Source organism: Apteryx rowi, unplaced genomic scaffold (genome assembly GCF_003343035.1).
Source record: "Apteryx rowi isolate R43461 unplaced genomic scaffold, aptRow1 scaffold_37, whole genome shotgun sequence".
In the NCBI taxonomy this organism is placed as follows: domain Eukaryota; kingdom Metazoa; phylum Chordata; class Aves; order Apterygiformes; family Apterygidae; genus Apteryx; species Apteryx rowi.
Window position 1 is genome coordinate 704,678 of NW_020450196.1, and position 21,135 is coordinate 725,812.

Consider the following 21,135-nt stretch of genomic DNA (forward strand, 5'->3'; position numbering starts at 1 on the left):
AGATGTGCTTGCTCAGCAGTTCCTACCAAACTTCTACAAAGATTATATGGATTCAGGTTAAGATTTTCTGCCAAAACTATCTATCTGACCACCTTTCAGTCTAATTCTGTCCTTATCTCGCTTACTTGTATGCTTGTATGTGACTAAGCCAGAGATGATATCAGCTTGGGAAAAACGATCCACAACAATGCCAGCTTGCCTCACTACCCCATGGTAGGGCTGGCGAACCAGCGTAAACATCAGCTTCATGTCATCGCTGTCTGCGTCTGTCGCACAAATGTACTCTGAGGAAAGGACCACTTCTTCACCCTCCAGGCAGTGTACGACAGGAATGAGGCCTGTTCGCATAACAGGTGGCTCATCATTCACAGGCAACACCTAATAAGAAAGAGGTTTAAAGATTTTTTAAATTTTTTGTTTCAGTGAAAAACTGTTGTTTTAAATATATTGTGTTCCAGACCAAACCAGCAACACAGTGTCAGTGTTTGAGTACATTGAGCTCTCTCTGTGAACAAAATGAAACCAGCTGAGTTAGGGTCACTRTTAAAATTCAAAAACAAAAGTAAACCAAACTAAGCAGACTGTGAAAAGAAAATGGAAACCTAAAATCTTTTCACCTTTAGCTGCTAAGCAGTAAGAATATGAAGTTTGCTTAGAAGAGTTCACTGCACAACTTTAACTTGACTGCATCTCTTTGACAGTGGAATTTATAGCTTGAGAAAGAAGAGGCTTTCCCTTCACTCCCCATGTTTAATTACAGAGACATTAACCCCAGACAGAAAAGCTCAAGCTAGAGCGAGCACAGATGCCTTTCAGTGAATGCAAGCCAAATTTGCTCTCAAATTTGCCACATAAACCCAACAGCTAGGCTGAAAAAAAAGCCTAACTAATCCATTATCTTCCAGTTTCCAAGGCAGAAGCCATGCTTTATCCTTTTCTACACAAGTAAATGCTCTCCAAAGCGTGCAGCACACTGACCTTGACCTGCAAGATGAACTCTACTGAGTGGATGCTGTCGGTGGCAGCAAAGAGGATATCATCAGTAAGTGTCTCAGAGCCGTCATGCTGATACCTGCAAGGATAAAGAGCTACAGTAATTTCACACAAAGATGTTGTGCTTTTTTGGTCCTGCCAGACCTCATGACTCCTTCCCAAAACAGAAAGCCAACCTCTGTACTGGGGCACTCATCTAGGACTTAGGGTTGTCAACAGAGTGTGTTTAGGGCTTGTGGGGTCTCCCATGTGAGGAAAGCCCCCAGCAAAAACAGGACATCATCTGGGAAAGAAATTTTTCTGAAGTTTTTTCATCCGTGTTCTGGTTGCTTGTGAGATGTCTACTAAATACATACTTTCTGCCTGTAGTAGATATATTCTTTGAATAACGGATAGAAACCAAGCCAGGGGAAGTCTAATTCTGCCTGCACATAAAAGTCAGCATCCTGTTCTCTCCACAAATACAGTAGCAAAATTTTCATCCTCTGGTTAATCAGTGGTTGATACAACTTTTCTTGCAGTCTAGATAAGTTTAATGAACACAAAAACTCCCTTAAAAGTAAAAAGCTGGCAACCATCGCCTTCTTTACAGGAGCTAGATGGCTGCACGCAGAATTTGCCTCCTCACCTGCATGAGGCATTGTTTTAGGCAGAAACATCACCTCTGTACATCAGATGTGGTCCCTAGCTCCTTAGTCTGGCCATACAACAACTCAGTTTCTTCTGTGAGTTTGAGGCTCAGAAGCAATATTGGCCTGGAGTAGCTCTAACAGAGCCGTGGGGCAATGAGTCTCTGCCCCTCGCCCCACGACACTACAGAGATTTCACTGGTTCAGCCAAGGAACTCAGCCACTGCAGGAGGAAAAGCCAGACACTTCTCTAACCTGACTGCCAGGGTGAACAGGTCCCCACAGGAAAACCTGTCACCTTCCTTCATGGGAACGCCATCCAGCTCCACCGCACCATGCTGTGGCTGTCTCCTCAGGAAGAGCAGGAGGTGCTCCCGTCTTGTGTCCACATCAGAGAGGTGAATGTGCCCCTCCGTGATGGGGCTCAGGCCACCCTCTTCCACTCTCAGATGGCTTGAGAACACCTGCCCGGAGGAGAAATGCTGAGCTGCTGTTTTCCACCGCACCTCTAAAAATACACTGAACAGGACAATTTCAATGTGCTCTAGAAATAGGATTTGTGAAATCTTAAAAGTCAGAATTCCAATGGCTACACGCCTCTGTCATGTGTTGGGAGGAACTCAGGCATCTACTAATAGTGGGCCCTAATACATAGATACTAGTCTCATTGAGGAAGGCTCCATGCCTTCAGAAATACCTAGAATATAGGCAACAAAAAAGAAGAGATTTAGGGCCTCTGAATTCAGCTCTCAGTTTACTTAGCACAAAAAATCACCTTGCACTTTCACCAGACTTTGTCTTCCACTTCAGTCCCACTGAAGCCTACATGCAAGACACTGAAACCCTGATACCAGGGAAGATTTATTTTTGACTTCATTTGGATCAGGACATCTCCTGGCATTTCTGTCCTTATTTAAGTTCTACTCAAAGCCATTTCTGAGTCCTTCACCCTCACCTTCACCATCACCCTACCTCTGGGGCTTGGTTGTCCACAGGAAGAATCGTAATATTGAAGCAGATCCCATACAAAGTGCCCCCATGCTGATTGCTGACAGAAAATATAAACTGGACTTGCTGAGGTTCAGGCCCAATGTCCTGCAGTGGGGGCATGTAGGCAACTTTCATATAATTCACAGCATGCTGCAAAAAATGAAGAGGGGTGCATGTAAGAAAAGAATGTAAGAATAGACATAATTCAGAACGTTACAGACCTTTTTCAACCTCTACTTAGAAGTTATCTGAACTGTCAAAATGAATCCCAGAAACTTTGCATCCACTCTTCAGTTACTTTCAATACCTTGAGTAATTGCATCTTTAGCTACAAATCAGATAAGTACAGGTGCAAATAGTTAACCATGTGGAAACAAAAAATACAGGTACAATTTATAAGTGTTAACAGAGGCAGTGGCCTTACCTTCTGGGTGGAAAATGAGCCCTTTAAGAATGCTGCTCCCAGGGCCTTTTTTATACTTTGACTTTAAAATAAAGATTTCGTCCCAGAATAGCTTTAATATAACTTATTATAATATAATTTAACTTTAATATAACTTTAATATAATTTACATCTGTCTCCCAAAATAAAGGCAGGTGGGTGAAAGAGACTAAAACCATCAGCAAATCTTTCCATCTAGACACCCTTATCAGGCATGTGTTTAAAGACTGGTAAGCTCAGAGCCTCAGAGCTCTCATTATGATATTGCAAGTATGACCATTATGCAACCTTAACCATATAGCAGAGTATAAAACAGGGCACTTTACTAGTATTCATAACGAAGACATCTGTCCAACTATACAGGCATAAAAATTGAGCAACCAAATATTGCAGATGAACACATAAGCTGGTTCCAGATGACTGCAGCTGTCATCAGAGGTGCTGAGAAGAAACATTAAACTGGCAGGGATCTGGAAAACAGTCTTATTTCCACAATTTGTGCATTTTTTCCTTTATCTTAGTATTATGCTGGATCCAAATTCAGCCTACCATAAGCAAGTGCAGCCCCTGCTGGTTTCAGAAGGAAAGGTAGATTTGCATGTTCCAGAACTGAAGCATGATGGAAATCTGTTTTAAAAACTGGAATTGAATTAGCAAGGTTTTGAGCTTCTTAAGCAGAGCTAATGTGATAGCTCTGCATCCCACTTCACACCTCTTGTTTCTCTGCCAAGAACCAGCTGTCCTCTTGTAACTGCTTTTAGAAGTGCTTGGTACTAGTTATGGTGTCATGTAATGTAACCAACCTGAGTAAATGACCTCAGCGCAAGAGCGGCAGGATCCTTGACCAGTTTTGGGATGGTGTCCACCATAAACAGCTTCCCAGCATCTAAGTGGCTGCGCAAAAATACACATATTACATCCTGATTAGCAACACTTAAGAACAGGAAGAACAGTAATCATATAGCTGAATCTTACATTTTAAACTAACTTTCCATGCCCAACTGTGTTGAAAGGAAAGTCATTTTCTTTCTTCCGTTGTTATTATTCATTCAAACATGATCATAGAAAAATGATCACAAGAGATATTTTTCAGGATGATTATGAAAAATCATTACATACGTTACAATACAGGCACACTCTGGATTTTCTATAGGCATGTCCATGCACATCCCAGACATCAGCTTCAGTGCACCTGTGCTTGCCTGCACCACTGCAAGCCTAGCTCATCACACTCCTATTATTTACATACCTGCATTTATCTTTATGTAAAAAAAGAAATTCTTTCTATTTTTTATTCATCCTGTAAACTTCTCAAGTGAAGCAATTTCCACCAAGCCATCTTTGCAAAAGAAAACAGCAGTAGCCAGCAAACTTGTCAATCAAGTGCCTATTTTGACTGATAAACGTCCTTTGCTCTCAGCTACATACTGATTTTCTGTTGCTTTAGGTCAGAATTGCAAATACTGATCTTCAGTTTACACCATACAATGGTAGAAACTTAAGCTTTTCTATTTAGTAAATTGTTGCTGACACTGCCATGAATTTACCAAACAGTTAACAGCATCCGTGACTTGTAAACTGCTACTGCATGCGTTCATTGCATATCAGCAGTGCCCTCTGTAGCCCACTCTGCTCCACTCTGTTCTTTGGGCTCCTGATCCAGCCCTGGGGCTCCCTCATGATGCTGCAATAACGCTCACACAGCCTGGCTAGAGTTGTAGCACCTCATCCTCTCTGTCTGGGACAGCCCCAGATCAGCTCCTGGTCTACCAGTTAAGAAAGCTGCTGTGACATACTCAGGGCTATAAAGGATCCAAAGGGCTACTGTAAAATACACATCAAACAAAAGGAAAGAAAAGGTGCCAGGTGTTTTTCTCATTCTTTCTTGTTAACTGCGCAGTATTGTGCATTATTCTGTTGCTCTTGGTTCTGACTCACACTTTATTATCAACAGGAAAGTTGCATCCAGCTATTGTCACCTGCTCCTTAGGCAGACAGCTGAAGAACCAAAGACACAAGCCTGCTAGTGCCTTCCTCTTACATGGGGCATCACCCCATCCCACCTGGAGGGTTCAGTGTGTTACACCTACCTGTGTCTACAAAAGAAAAATGGGGAAGAGGTTATGGTGTACGTGAGTTCCCTTTCTTGTTCTTCCACATCTATGAAGTGGAGATGTTTCTTAGTTAGATGAGCAATCTCAGTCTCCTTAACAACCAGGTGACGAGTCACTCCTGGGACTTCCCGGGGTAGCTGATCATCCACAGGGATAATGTGCACCATCAGCACCTAAAACCAGGAAAAAGTAAAATCAGCAGCCATTCCTCTCAAGAAGAGGGTATCCAAGCAATTGCTTACAAGCAGGTATGCAAAGAAAATAGATCACTTGAATATGACACATAGGATATACATGTCATACCAATACCATATCATAAATACAAAGGTAGCAGAAATATACAACCGGTTAAATGCTGAGTTCAAGTATCTTAGCAGTGTACCATTAAATTAAAAGCAAAGTTCAATTCAGTATGTTCAGGTCCTGGGTGAAATGAATAGTCTCACTTCTAATCTGTTTGGTCTGTTTGTACCATCTCAGAACCTGATATGTATTTGACATTTCATTTACACTGTGAGAAAAAGTCTTTGAGAACTGACAGTATTTTTCTGACAGAGAGAGTAAACCAGAATGAAAAATAAGTCTGAAGAAGAGATGGGCAACAGAAGAGAATATAAGAATAGACATAATTCAACAGAAAGACAGGCAACATAAGAGATCTTGGTTTAATGTTAAGGCTTGCCAGAAGGTATAAAATCATTAGCCATTTGAAGAAGAAATGCAGCACCCTACCAAAGATAGTTCAGTGTCATACCTGTGGTTCTGACAGATTGGGAGGGTCATGGCTATCACACAAGACAAACTCAAGGGAATCTTCAAATATTTCTCCTCCTAAATGATGATAATAAATTATTCCATTAAACAGGTCCCTCTGAAGGAAAGTACTGACAGGATACCCTGTTGAATTAAAGAATATATCTTCTATTGAACAGTGTATGATTTTAATTATTAGTAAAAATTATCCACTAGCTATGCAAGTAACGAGTGAAGCATAACCAGTGAACCCTTTTTCACCTTAACAAGGGCAAACCCTTTGAAATGTTCTCATTGTCTCACACATTTCCTGAAGATCATAAACTCCCATATATCCATGTCACCTAACAATTACTCAAAAAATGAAGCAACACAGCAAATTGGCCTATGTATCTGTGCAGAATACAAAGGAGAACTGCAGAAGTGCTAGTGACCTCTGAAATCTCACGTGGGGATTTCTGAGTTCAGTTAAATGGAAGGAGGGCTTCCTTCATCTTTTAGCATCACCAGTGTCATCTTCTAGCTTTGAACTTGTCAGGGATCCTTGCAAGTAAAATGGCTCCTGACAAGTCCAACTTCTCTGCTGGAAAAAGCAGAGTAGAGAAATAGGTTCAGAATGGAAGAATTAGAGGATAAATTGTGTTCACAGGCATAGTTGTCCTAGTGGAAACAGAGACCAACAGTAACTAACGACAGGGATTCACACTGTAACAACAGAAATTCAAGTTTAGCCTTGCCATGACTATTCACAGCCCAGATAAGTCCAATTGTTACATTTAATGAGATTAAAAAATAAGAGGTAAAAAAAGTGTTGTACTGTAAATGTGTTTCATTACCTATCAGGTTTGGTCCTGGTTTCTTCATGATTTCTCCAGCATGCGGTGGCTTGGTAATATTAAATAGTATGTAATCATCACTGGAGTCCATGTCAGAGGCTTGAAGCATGGAGCCCTGGATCAGGATTGTCTGTCCTTCATGAACTTCAATTATCACATTGCTGATAAGAAATGGAGGGCTGTCGTCTTTAGGAAGGATATTGATTGGAAATTTATGGCGAATACTGTGGGGGCCATCAAAAATCCTAAACACCACAAAATCCTTGGTAGAGTCACTGTCATCGTGGTGGTAGTAAACAGCTCCAGCCTGAATGTCAGAGACTGTGAACATGAATCCTTTCCCTCCTGTCAAAGCAATGGGAGAAGATGTGTCAAAAATGTGTAATTCAGCCAAGAAGAGAAGCCTTCTACCAATATGAATTTTATTAAGTGAGAGAGAAGGACAACGCACTTCTAATTAGAAACATCAAACACCCACCACCGCGAGCGGCTCTGCCACTTGCTGGGCTTCAGCTTCTGCCCTGGCTGGCTGCGCTGGCCCACAGTGATGCCAGGCTCTCCGGGAGCCCAGCCTCCGTAACACAGCGAACACCACAGAGCTTTCTTGTAAAGTTATGGGAGGGCGACCACACAAACAGCTGAACTCYGTGGCAGTAGTTTCCTGAAACAGAACTTACTTCTGAATAGTTTCTGTCTTTTCACCACCACTCTAGGTATCGTCTTCACCTTTTCTTTAAATACTTGCTTTATGTCTCGAGGCTGTGCATTTTATTTAAATAGATTTAAACTATCAAAAAATCCAGCATCTGGAGTGGCAGCTTCTTCCCACCCACTCACCTGAGTAGCAGAGTGAGTTTTTATACTGAAACATTTTCTCAGAGAGAGCAGCTCTGTGCTGACTCATGACAATACAATGCCAAACTAGTAATAATGAAAGTGAAGAAGGCTAATGAATTAGAAGTTTGATTTAATTCCTACTCTTTGTGAAATGCAAAATAAAATCAAATAGCTTAAGGAGGAAGAGTTAGATCTTTAAGTGCTTTCCTTTTCTTTGTCTTCAAAGTAAAAAAGAAAAAGAATGTTGAATGATTGAATGATGAATGATTTTATGCGGGTCATTTTTGAGCCAAAGAGTATTATTAGTTTCCTAACACATCACTATTAACTTTCTCAAAAGAGTCATACAAACAAATTGTAAAGGTCATGCTTTTGAATGTGAACAAGCCCCATTTTTGCTCTTAAAGTATTGTAGCTACTTATTTGAATTTCCTTCAGTAAGCCTTTAAAAAGCGCGATTTGACAACCATCCTTGTATTAAATATTATCTCTATACAAAGTCCAGCTTTGACTTGATTTACTGAGAAATTAAAGCGGATTTCAGGTCCAAAGTTTGAACTCTGCCTGAAGATAAACCTTTAAATCTGCCAGTGAATAACAACCATATCTAAATGTTGTTTATATTTTCCAAGAAATCAAAATCACTCAACATTCCTTATCATCTTCAATATGTAAGAAGCAAAATAAATTCATTGCATTTGGCCTAAGTCATGTCTGTGAAGGAATTCTATGAAGGCATAACTGATTACTTTAATATTTATCTTTTGGATATAAACGAATAATAAGAAAATAAAAATTCATATACAAAATTTTAAAATGCCATTTTAATTTCCATTCTATTATAACATGGCTGTAGTAAAGGAAGCCAGTCAGCAGAGGGAGCACAAGCTACCTTAACGAGCCCATCTTTAAATACTCACTACTTATATTGCAACACGACAAAAGACCTTATCCAGGTAGCTTTGGCCAAACCAAACCCGAGGCTACTTTTGTCTGAAATTCTACACAAGCATCTTGTAACCAGACACCACACATTACTTGGGTTCTTCTTCTGTTTAATGGTGGGCTTTTTAATTGCAAATAGGAAAGGGAGTAAGGTGAAGAAACAGCTTTTGGAGAAGAGGATAGGAGAGGTAAAACAAAAACCAGCTTGCTGCTTTTCCCTGTTAATCTACTTGATTGGTTTAATGAGATGACAATTTCCCTACAGTTGTGATTTTGCTGTGCACACTGGAGATGAAATTTGCAGAAGAAACACTCTCATGCCTAGGTTTTCATATTTTCTTTGAGCACCACAAAGCAATATAAATCTGCACCTTCCTCATTTCAGAAGTGCCGCATTCCCAGTGCTGACTCGCAGGGAGTTACCACCCATCCTCATTTACCCGTTGGGAGACACAGCAGAGTCGGGCCTGCTGCCCACAGTTACCAGCTGCATTAGCTCACTTGGGCTGAATTCTTCTCCAATGCAACAAATAAGAACCAATTTCAATTTCAAACGAAAATACAAGCACTTCAGTAGTGTGTAGGCAGCATGCCAGACCTACAAGTATTTAGACATTTAAAGATGTAGGTAGCATAAACAAACTGTTTGCAGAAATATCTTAAGTTATGCAACTAACTTTCTTTATGAGGTTATGAACCTTTGAAATTTTTACTATGCATCCAGCTATTTCTTTGTGCAGCTTTATTCCTTAGTAAATCCAGCTCTTACGCTGGCTCCCTAGCAAGGAGTGACATATGACAGACTCTATCAATGCCTTACTGCATGCTGTGTTATCGTAGCTGGTTCTCACTAGAAAATGTGTTTCCAGTCCCTCAAGCTGAAACGATGATTTACCTCTCACTGTGAGCCGCCCATGCTGCAAGCCATCTACTGTCACCAAGCGAACATTTTGGATGTCGTCATTATCTACAATTTGGAAGTGTTCCCATGTGATCGGTCGGGATTGCCCTTCCAGGAGGTTGAGGCCTGCAAAGAGCAGAGTACAATTTCATCACAATATCTGTGACATTCAAGGGTATCGGTGTCCTCTTTTAAAGTCTTTTTGCAGTCAGGAAAAAAAGCATATTTAATTCCGTCTACATGCATGCATGTGGCAGACATTTCAAGAATAGCAAAGCTTGATATCAGCCTTCCTTCTGGCATCTTTACTTTACACAGCTGCCTGTTAGGGTCTTTTCATAGAAGAAAAATATAATCTGTTTCCCAATTATCTGACAGACCAGCTGGGCACATTTATGGACATTTACACAAACTGAAGTCTCACAATGTGTGAAACTGGGCAACTCAACTTCTTTAGTGAATTTGTATTTGAAAAATATAGCGATGTTCATGGCAGAGGACAGGATTGCTTCTTTTTACTCAGGCAGTCATTTCAGGTGGGGTTTCTCTGGGAGGGATGAGGTCTCTTCTCAACTCCTCCCCTTTTCCACTGGAAAGAGGATATACTTTCTCTGGTGTCAACTTCAGATGTCTGGCTTCATTCCTGTCCCCTTTATTATGATTTCTAGTATACCTTTGGCCTTTGACAAGTAAATATCTCTGTACATTTCATTCTAGGCTGAACTGCCCTCCCTCTCTCTGGGAGAGATTATTAGCATTATTAGGCTGTTTGACTGAATCTGAATTAGCCTTAACCCTGTGAGGTTTCTAGGCTTTGAACTGCTGGGGGCATATCATGCCCTACAGTCCCAAGTGGTGGCCCCAGCACAGATCTGCACAAGTCCACTTCTTATGTACTGTGCTGAGGGCTTTTTTTCTCTTGCATGGTATTAGACACCATCTGATGCACATTTTTCATGCACTCTTTAACTCTTGTACTTTCTTGTTCCACTTTTCATCAGTTTCCAGCCTTCCTTTGCCAAACCACTTTCCACTGCTTTACCACCTCATTTTCCCCTTCAGTGGTGTCTTGAATGAGTATCTCCTACAGTTCATGACTCTTTGTCCTTTTTCTAGTTGTTCATTCTTACAGACTTCCACTTTCAGCAATACTTACCAGTCTTTATCTTTCCAGCTACCCTACTACATCTATGCCATTAAATATTTCTCTTTACTTTTATACTCTTCTATGTTCAAGTTCATTCTTCAAGAAAATGCTGTATACAAAAACTCTGATTTTCCTGCACTCCCTTTTTCTTTATTTTTCATTACAGTTAAAACTTAACGTTTCTTCCAGATACTGTAGCATGATCACACCAAAAGGAATAAAGGGAAAAATTAAATCTTCACTCCCTCAGTTAATGCTCCTCAAACTCCAGGCATAGATCTGAATTYTAGAGTTTTTGTCAAATGTCGGTGTCCACAGTGTTATACAAAATTCTGTAGCAAAAAAAAATGAAGAAAAGAAATCTCACCTGTATTCCATGAAACCCGAGGAGCATTTGTATCTGTTGTTCTGATAGAAAGATGCACAGTGATTGGTAAACTCCTTTCAAAATAGAAGTCATGTACCTCAAACTCCACCTGTTGTGAAAACAGACATACTATTTATTGAAAAAAAAGAGACTGAAAAGAAGTTGTACCTTCAAAACATATATAGTCTGCTTTTATCTGAAAGATAAATCTTTGGAGTTTTAAGGTCTTCCAATAATACATTAACAATTGCAACTCAATTTAGCTTGTTAAAATTGCCCTTGAGGTTCTGTTCTAAATTAAATATCTGTCTTCTGTTTTCTTCACAGTGAGCTGTAGGAAAGGTAGTTTGCAAGGTGTATAAATTAACAGAAAAGATGAATATTTTCAGTGGTGCTTGGGGAACAATTAGTACAGCAATTAGTATAGGGCTTTGTTATTGTAATAATGATGGGAGGAGGGGTATTTCCTATTTTTCTTTGCATATGTAAGAACAAAAAGAAAATTACAAGAGAAAAGATAGAAAAAAGAAAACTGGCACAGGAAAAAAAAAAAGAAAATGTCAAACTCCTGAATTTCCTGGGAATTCCTGAATCTACATTCAAACAATGCCAAACGCAGAGCAGAGGAAAGGCACTTAAAAAGTAGACACTTTGATAGGATGACTGCTCCTGATATTAAGGCAACAGCAGGAAAGGAGGTTCCTGTGACAGCTGAGGTTAAAAAAGACAAACCCTGTCAGCATCCAGTACCAAAATGTTTTACTGTGTGAACCAATTGCTATGCTTCCCAGTCTACCTTTTCTCCAGAAAATCAATTGCTCTGATCTTTTGTCTATTCAGACAATCTCATTACTGTAGTACCAACCATTTTGTTTGGTTTTGGTTCTCTGTATTACTTCACTATCTCATCAGCTTTAATTCCAACATATTCATAGTCTCTTTTAACTCATTTATCTTCCTCCCATTTCTCCTTTTTATGGCTGTTGCTTATTCCTCAGACCACTGGCACACCACCCAACTCCACAAAATATCTAGTAGTACTAGTTACTAGAAAATATAAAATAACACTATACGCAGAGTGGGAGGCATTCACTTTCAGCACTCTGTGGCAGATCTGAAGGGAGAAATATTACTAGCAGCAAACACAGAAAAGGTAGAAGTGGTCCTCAGTTCCTTTACATAAAACCTTAATGTATCCTTGCAACCTTGGTCTAATAGATTGGCACTGTTTATTTACTCACTTATTTACTACAGATTCTACAGGCACTGGCCTGTTCTCGTAATTTGCCTCATATTTTCTATGTTAGTGGCATACTTTTACTACTCTTAGCAGCTGCTGCTAGGAATCCCTTAATTTTATCTCTTCACCATCATCACCTCAGTAGGCTGCAAGAACAAATGGCAATCCTGGCATTTAGCTGGTGCATCTTCCACCACCTTAAACATGTGCCCTGTCTGCAGGGCAGAGTGATCAGTGGAGTCACATAAGGCAACAGGCTAAGTGGATTGGTCCTTTGAAAGGCTCTTTGGTAGGAGGTGGCACTACAAGTGGCATTATTCCCCACATTTAAAAAAAAAGGAAGAAACAAGGAAACACTGTTCAGATATTCTCAAACAGAAGAGAGAGAAAAGAGAAATCTTTCAGTGCAAAGAAATTACTTAAGTATTGAACAACACCAAAAAAAATCTGATTTGAGTTAGACAGGTAAGATGTTGAGTTATAAGAGAAAGTGGTATCTTCTGCCTCAGTTCCTGCCTTGCATCTAACTAGAAAAACATCATTTTGCTGAAAAATATCTATTACAAAAAAATGCATTTATTTACAATTTACTGAATCTCARGGAGATAGAGAATACCATATGACCATACAGTACACTGTTACCTCATAATTCCTCCTCTCTGTGTGGCTGTTATTTGGAGGCTGATAAGCCACAAGCATGTCACTGACATCTTTCCATGTGAAGGAGCCAATCGGTTTTGTGTGGTCTGATAGATGAGTGATGAAGCCCTGTGGAGGTGGCTTGGTAATGTTGAATACCAGCAGGGGCTTCAGTGTTTCATTGTCTTCAGCATCAACAGTTGTGGTTGTTATGGGAGTTAAAATAAATTGGTCTACTTCCAGGCTGAACTTTGCCGAAAGGGCAGCTTTGGGGATTTGGTTGGGAATAGCACCTTTAATCTGAACAGGAAGCCATGCATACTCAGTCTACAATAGGGAAAAAAGGAGAAAACCAAAAGGACAAAGTGAAACAAACAAATTCCATTTCCATTACCTTCACATAACTAATTAAGGTACATGTTAAAACTATAAATTATTTTGGAAAGAAAAATTGAAGCATCTTAATGAGAAAACGCCTAAAGTAAATTATTTAGACATCAGGAGAAGGTCTTCCATGTTTGTTTGTTTTATTTGTGTCCTTAATTTTGGGCTGAAATAACTTGCTTAATTTGATGTGAGTTTCATATAAAAATTTACCTGACAGAAATATGCACATTGGTCATTAATTCTTATTAACTGAAAATGTTCACACAACTCTTACCTTATTCATTAGTATATATGTTGAAGTCTGTGCAGATCATGTTCTATAAAAAAGGTGGAATTGCGCCAGAATTACTTTTGCTTTCAGACTAAACTACTTATGATTGCAAGTAAACAGCTAAAGGTGTTTTGCTGTAGCCATTATGGTCTAAGCATAGAGGTAGGACAAAATCTGGTGAGGAGATAACGTGTTTAATTTGTCCAGCTGGCAAAACTATAAAAATTAAACAAACTTTCACACCTGCTAGCTCTCTTCAGATGTGAAAAGGAGAAGCAGATTTCAAATTCTGGAAGACCAGGAAGACAATCAGATATTGTAATGTTGTGTAAAATTCTACCTTGTGCAAAGTTTTGCTTCTAATGTCTGTGAGATCAAGTCTGACAGGAATATAGTCGGTGTCAGGCGAGGGAGGGTCAAGGTGCTGATATCGGATCCCCATCCTCAGAAACTCTTCACAGCTCATTTTTGTGTTGTGAATTGCTCCCTGTCCTGGCATGCAGTTCCCACTTCTGCACGGCTGGCCCAGGCTGTGCTCTGTAACCCAACAGAAACGGTAGTAAAATATTTGAGCAGAAACCAACACAAGAAGCCTGTTCGTGCAGCAAAATTAAACCTGATGAAAAGTCAGTATGGTAACACTTAGGTCTCCTTCCTCCTTAACTCTTCCTGCAGGACTTTGCTTTTAACCGAGCTCTTTCAGCTCCAACCTGCCTTGGTCCCTGGGGAGGTGTTTGAGGGAAGACCTCCCTCAAACGCCTCCCTCTAGTGCTTCTGCTGAGTTTTGGCACTTCCAAAGCCGTCAGAGTGGTCTGCCTGTCTCAGAGCCAACGATGCTTCCAATTTTGGAAGTACTGACCATCTGAAGTCTGCACTGGGCCCCACACAAACTTCACGTCCCTTTCAGTTTCCCAGATAGCTCAAGCCGTCCATCAAACTTTGCATTGCCCACAGCACCTTTGACAGCTCTTAAGCAGCGTGTATGAAGCAATCTGTGCAGCAGACTTAGTCTGCACGCTCTCCCTGAACGTGTTAATACGAACTACTGAGGCACATCATACTAGAACCAGGGAAGAAGGTCTGTGGCTCGTCTCCACGAGGCTGCTCTCGCTGCCCTTCCCCAACGATAAGCTGGCCATGAGCAGGCAGGTGCATTTCCGAAGAGGYTATGGTGATGGTGCAATCCAAGTTTATCTTCCTGTCGTAGTCAAAAGTGAGGACATTCTTGTTGATCACCCTGGACAGACCGTAGTACTCAGGGACCTCCAGAGCATGGGTGCGCATTTTGATGATATTACAGTCTGGTTCAAGTAACTGCACATGGAGGATGAATGTTTCTGCAAATGTTTTATTTTCTGTAAATCTGCAGGTGATAGAAGAAAACAAACTCTACTTCATTCTGTCACTTTCTGTGGGCATTGTCATCACTTTCTAACCTGAATTACTTAAACCCCTTTCCCACGAGTGCCCTCAGACCCCAGATCTCCAGAGACCAAGAGGTGCAGGGCACTGCTGCTCGCTTTCTCGTACCTGTAAAGAAGGTGTCTATGTGAAGGAAGAGGCTCTTCGCTGTGTATCCCCTGGGTCTGTGTCCCCTGTCCCAGCACAGCAGAGAACATACTGTGCTGTGTAAGTACTGCTGTCACTTTCAATAATAAAAAGGAAAATCACTGCCTTTCGGTAATAAGCCAGCAATAAATTATATTTATTAATACCAAAAAAACAGTATCAGAGCATATCTGATATATATCGTGACAAACAATTCTACAAACAGATGGTCAGTTGTCAATTAATGATGCTTCTACTGAATCTAGTTATTATAAATACTAATAGAACATGATTTTACCATGCAAAATGATCTGCTTGTTTTTCCTGAGAACAGTTGTGTTACTAGTAACAACAAAATCTGATGCTGCAGTGCTGCTTACCTGTACAGCCTGAGCATGACACTGTCCTCATCTAAAAGCGGACAGCCGTTGTGAGTATATTTGACTTCATGAGGAAGGAAGTGACAGTCAAACACCTACGAAGGAGAAAGGAAAGAGAAGTAAAACACTGGCAAGAGTGTTAACTTCACAGCTTCTGCTCCAGTTCTCTGACAGTCAGAAATGTGTCAGACTGAGGGAACTGTTAATTTGCTGTTTATTTCTATGCATAGGTATGGAGCCGGTTCTCAGTGCCTTGGAGAGAGAGACCAAAGCAGCCACAGTAACATGGGGCTGTTGGCACTCTGCAATTAGAAAGGGAACGGGCATATAAATGTGATTTTCAGGCACCTTGGTCACTCCTCTCTCCCCCAGTTGAACGAATAGTTTGAGCACACACTGCTCTACCACTGCAGTCAGTGGATTTATGGATGCATTTGCAATCAGTGGCAGAGATGCGGTGGATCTAAGCAGCCAGTAACTCCCACAGTATACCTCTGCATTTAATAAGTTTTAACCTTGTTCATGGCTGTAGCTTGATTATACAGTAAATCCTGTTCTAAGGCTACTACTACTGGACCAGAAATGTATGATCCTCTGAAACTGCTCTATGGGAAAATTTGCTAGCTCAAATTTACTAGATTTTTTGGAAGGTTAAGTTGCACCAGCAGCTCTTTACCTGATCAGATGTCATCTCTCTCTCTGCCATTACAACATCCAGCCCCAATGTTAGTGTAATCCCAGGGTATAAAAGCAAGCAGAAACTCTATACTATGTCCTCTGGCTAATTCAAAAGAAATTAGTTCTTACGCCATAACTGATACAGATCAAATTCACAGACCCAGCTGGTTTGAGAGTTGATACGTTCAATATTAACAGTAGCCACAGTTTAACCATTTAAGCCAGATGCTTGTTTGAGGCTGAGTGTCTAATGCAGTGGTTTGTTTACTTGCAAAAGAAAGTTTGAGAAAAAAGGCCCACCCCAAAATGAAAAATTTTGCTTTGGACAGTTCTGACACACTCATTCTTTGGATAAGACTTTTGTGTCCTCACATATTTTGCCAATTTGAAAATCTTTGGCAAGTTACAGTTCCCATGTAGTTATAAATATTTTTATAGAATTTAGCAACTGAAAGCTCCTAGCATTGATAAGACCAAGTCTATGTTATCCTCATGATAACAGAATCTGTACACAGCTCCTACACAAACCAAGTATACTCATGTTTCTTATCTACAGGAAGACAAAAATATACTCCTGTCAGCAAGAAGGCAATAGCTAATCATTGCATTTCCTGAGTGTTTAACTATGAAATTAAAATTTTTTAATTCTTTTTTTGTGTGCAGTATTGTCACAGGATTAGCACTTCTGTGGACTAAAATAAAATCTCTCCAGCATTCATTAATAGATGAGGTGAGGACTTAACTAATAAGGATGCATATATGCACGTGGCTGACTGACAGACCATGTCTGTTTGCAGAAAATAGAGATCATTTCTTAATATGCAGTCATTTCTTCAAATACAATAAGGAATCATGAGAATGAAGTGGCTTGCCTGAATAACCTATGTCTCCCCAACCACTTTAGGTGACAGTAAAATGGAAGGGGCATTTTAGTGAGATTTTGCACTGTTCATGAGAAGTGTGGTGTACAGAGAAATTCCTTAGCTGCTCTGAATTTCCATGTAAAAATAAAATAATACTTTAATTCTTAAACTAATTGTTAACACTTAATTAACTGAAGTGTATCATGATTGTTTCATAGATTAACAGTAAAGGATATAAGAACTACTAGCCTTTGCCTCTTTCTAACAAAGGAAATACAGAATTAGAACTTGCATTTTTTATACTATAAAAATAATTATATTTCATCCCCTTACCTCGTTACTGGCAATGTGATTTCCACTGAGGCTATTCGCAGAGACTCAAGCTGTGCAGTAATTGTTCTATGTTTCTGGTGATCTTAAAATGTATTGCCTGTTTTTAACTTTTATAAAGAATTGCATTGAACAAAGTCATACTTTTTTCAATAAATAATGGGTTAGTTCATTATCAAGGACATGTACCTGGGTTTTCAGCTCTATTCCTATGGGCTAGAATAATCTTGGAATAATTCACACTGTATGTTGTTACAAAAAATATGAGTGATTTTTACTTGTGATGACTGTTCAGAAAAGCAGGACAGGAACAGTTTGTGAAAAACAAAATTGCTTCTCATATGATCAAAGCACCATTTGACTCTGTTGTGGCTGTTCTGTTGAGTATTGTTTTCAAATGTCTCAGAAATGTGTGTTTTACTATTTTTTGAATAGTCCTATCTGATATTCTAGATTAAAAAAAAAAAAAAAGGTAGCTGATGTGTTATTTTAGACAAAAAAAATGCATGTTATGTAGGAAAAACTTGTATTATAGCTGCCTGTGCTTTAATATTGTACACTAAAGATTATATTTATGCCCTCAAAGTCAGTAATGTTTCTGAGGACATGTAGGCCTGATGTGCACCTAAAAATCAGATACTCCTCAGATGATACATTTCTGTTCGTATCAGAGGAGACTGCCTACAACAGAGATGGTTTATCATATCAAAAATTGATTTTTTTTTTTTACAAGACATCATTAATTCCTTCTCTTGACTGATAACAAGGGGATAGAAAATGAAGAACCTTTCCACAAAGGCCTGTTATCAGTGACTGACAGTCATTTTATATGTATATAAGGCACAATCTGCTTTGCAAAAAGAAGCAGCTGTTTTATGTTTCCTAATATGTTTTCCCCTTATATGAACAGGCAACTGTAATTGTCTATAAATTTGCTAGGTAAAACAAAGGAGAGCTAAATCTTTTCCCTAATTAATGTCAGGCTTTGGTTTTTTCCACTTCAACTGCTTTTCAATTACAATTTATAATTAAATTGTCGCACATTCCTAGCACACTACCCACTCTTATGACAGGAAAACAGCTCCAGGAAACCAGAGACACTTTCTGGCTGCAGAACGCCCCGGTGGAAGGAGCCTGAGCGGTGCAGGGAGGGCCCGAATCTGGCACCCTTCCTCGGGCACGGCTGGCATCCAGCGTCCGGCTCCAGGACTATGTGATTTAACACAGAAGCTCCCAACCTACAAACATCTTCTCGTTCTCTTCCAGCTGGAGGGAGCGACTCGAGAYGACCAGGCCTCCTGATTTGCTGCTAGTCTCGGTGTGGGAGGCTGCTGGGCGCTCCGGGCCCCGCGAGGCCGTGGGACCAGCGGAGGGGAAGGCGAGGCATCCTTTCCTGAAGGCGCTCTGCTCAGGCTGGGCAGGCAAAGTGGCGTGTTTCAAGGTACCCGGACCCTACCGAGCTTTACCAGCGGAGCCAGAAATTGAAAGCAAAGTCCCTCCCCCAGCCAGCTGCTGTGCATGTGGAAGAGGTCTCCCGGCAGCAAGAGAATTACACCCCTCTTTTTCTGTACGTGTGCCGAACCAGAGCAGGGGCATGTAGGGGGAAATACCATCAGACCTCTCCCTGGGGAAAAGCCCTCCCCTCAGCAGCCACAGAGGAGCTGCATCTCCCGGGGCCTAGTTTCTAGAGGAGCGAACATGTTTCCCGGCTAATCGCTTCCTGCTCTTCCCCAGCCAGCACGTGCTCCTCCCCTCCCCAGTGCTCGTTCAGCTGGAGTAAAAACAGCGATGGCCAAGCCAGATGTACGGAAAAAAATGAGACCGATGATACTTCATCATCCACCCTATCAAAAACCACCAAAAACCTCAGAGATGGTGTTTAAAAAACATATATACAAACAYATAAAAATATATGCTGTATGGTACAGTTAACAAAGCGTTTTGAAATACTGACGAGAATTATTTGATTATAGTTCATTTTAGAACCACTAATCTATCTCTGCCATCACATCTTCATGTCAATTACTTCCAACTCCTTCCTGCTATGACTTAGGTGAAGAGATTTGCTAGGGAAATGTGTAGCAGAAAGGTGATTTGGGAAATACATTTCATTGTTCCTACAAGCCTGAAATTTTAAAATAAAACAAAGAAAATCTTGTATATGTTTGCCATCTGTTAGTAATTTGGCTGTTGAGGAACAGAGTGAACAGCATCGTACACAATGTGCTTATTGTATGCGATGTTTTTTTTTTTTCTTAATTGCTCCCTAAGTAGTGACTGCGTGACTAAAATGCAGAATGCTCTAGCTGGCTATGCATTACCCGAGGGACACTGGTTGCCCTCACGATAGAAAAACAAGCAGCTGAGAGATTGCAAGAGGTTTCCTAACAGAAAGTTTTGAAAGACCTGTCCACCAGTTGAGTGAAATGAGACTCTGGCCGAACTCTCCTCTAGGAACCTTTATGTTACTGAACTCAGCTTTTGGATTTCAGGGGAGTATTCCTCTCTCAGCTGGATACTGTTAGCAAAAAGCTGAGTCTCACTCACATAGACCATTCAGTTTTATGCTTCTAATCACCACCCACCCACTCAGATGACTCCGACTTACAAAAAAAAAAAAAAAAATCAATAAAGTGACTTTTTCCTGGTTTCTCCCAYGCCCAGGCACACACATGCACTCAGAGCAGCGCAGCAGATCCCAAATACCTGTGGAGTCAGTTTCCCAACCCTCTGAGTTATTGGCTCATTAATCACAACTTCTACTTTGCAGGCATCTTTCTCTCTGGGGATGGAAAACTTGAGGTCATCTTCTGACAGGAAGACAGACTGTCCCTTCATCACTTTCACCCCAAGGTTGACACTGATAAAGGAGGCGCAGACGACTCTCAGGATAACAGCCAGCAGTAGAAACAACCAGCTGTTCTCAAAGGGCTTCATGTTATTAGAGGAAAAGAGCTCTTTTCCACTAGTAAAAATGCTCTTAACAAAAGAGGTCTTCTCTTCCTCCTCCAGCAGATTTTCACCGTATAATGAAGGACCAAACCGTTAGTCAMAGGTAATAATGTACCACATGTTTTCTATTAAGATGTTCTCCTTTGACTGATATTTGGACAGGGGCCTTTCAAAATATCCTTGGGCTTTAATAAAATTCATTGATCAAGTCTGACAAAATGATGAATGTGTTCTCAGAGTACTTTTAAGGTTTGTTAATCCTGCAAAAAAAAGAAAGAAAGAAAGAAAGAAAGAAAGAAAGAAAGAAAGAAAGAAAGAAAATTGGCATAAGACATTGACCAACTATTAAAAAAATACACAAAAAAAATCTTTCACCAGTTCTTGCAATTCAATTCAAGCAACAAATTAACTTGACCTTTGGATGCTACTAAGTATCCACTTACGCTCAGAAAATTAACTATGTGCAAATGAGACTTCCCTCAACAAATCAGCTCTCAATATGAGTTCCAGGAATTTGGGATCCATCTGCACATACAAACACATGCTGAACCCTGAGGGCTATGTAAGATCCTCTACTACTGCCCATTCTTACTGCTGGAGCACCATAGCTATACTATTCCGAGTATCAGATTAATAAAACAGTATCCAAGTATGCAAAATGCAGGTATAGACATTTCTCCAGATTCAATATATTTGAAAGTAGGGTAAATGAATAGCTGGCCTTTTGTTAAATCTATTTTTGATTTGCCACTGAATGTGGGGAAAAAAATTCAGCTTTTAGTTTAAAAGATGTTGCCAAGGCCCCTCTGCTCTTCCTGCTATAGCGATTAGCTAGCCCTGGATGCCAACATAGAAATATATAATATTGCACTGCAAAGTTGAAATTTTTCTTG

General features: G+C 40.2%; 1 protein-coding gene across 1 annotated transcript in view; it reads right to left on the reverse strand.

The window, feature by feature from the left end:
* Positions 1 to 20,227, reverse strand: part of FREM1 (FRAS1 related extracellular matrix 1) — a 60,959-nt gene extending 40,732 nt beyond the window's left edge. Inside the window, exons 1-15 of the mRNA XM_026073543.1 lie at positions 19,997 to 20,227; positions 15,420 to 15,514; positions 14,553 to 14,854; positions 13,832 to 14,028; positions 12,837 to 13,160; positions 10,955 to 11,063; positions 9,435 to 9,566; positions 6,758 to 7,102; positions 5,923 to 6,065; positions 5,145 to 5,341; positions 3,858 to 3,948; positions 2,595 to 2,762; positions 1,878 to 2,086; positions 979 to 1,072; positions 126 to 378 (exon numbers count right to left, since the gene is read on the reverse strand). Of these exons, the coding sequence (XP_025929328.1) occupies positions 126 to 378; positions 979 to 1,072; positions 1,878 to 2,086; positions 2,595 to 2,762; positions 3,858 to 3,948; positions 5,145 to 5,341; positions 5,923 to 6,065; positions 6,758 to 7,102; positions 9,435 to 9,566; positions 10,955 to 11,063; positions 12,837 to 13,160; positions 13,832 to 14,028; positions 14,553 to 14,854; positions 15,420 to 15,514; positions 19,997 to 20,227 (2,890 nt within the window). The remainder of the gene's footprint in view (positions 1 to 125; positions 379 to 978; positions 1,073 to 1,877; positions 2,087 to 2,594; positions 2,763 to 3,857; positions 3,949 to 5,144; positions 5,342 to 5,922; positions 6,066 to 6,757; positions 7,103 to 9,434; positions 9,567 to 10,954; positions 11,064 to 12,836; positions 13,161 to 13,831; positions 14,029 to 14,552; positions 14,855 to 15,419; positions 15,515 to 19,996) is intronic.
* Positions 20,228 to 21,135: the final 908 nt, after the last annotated feature.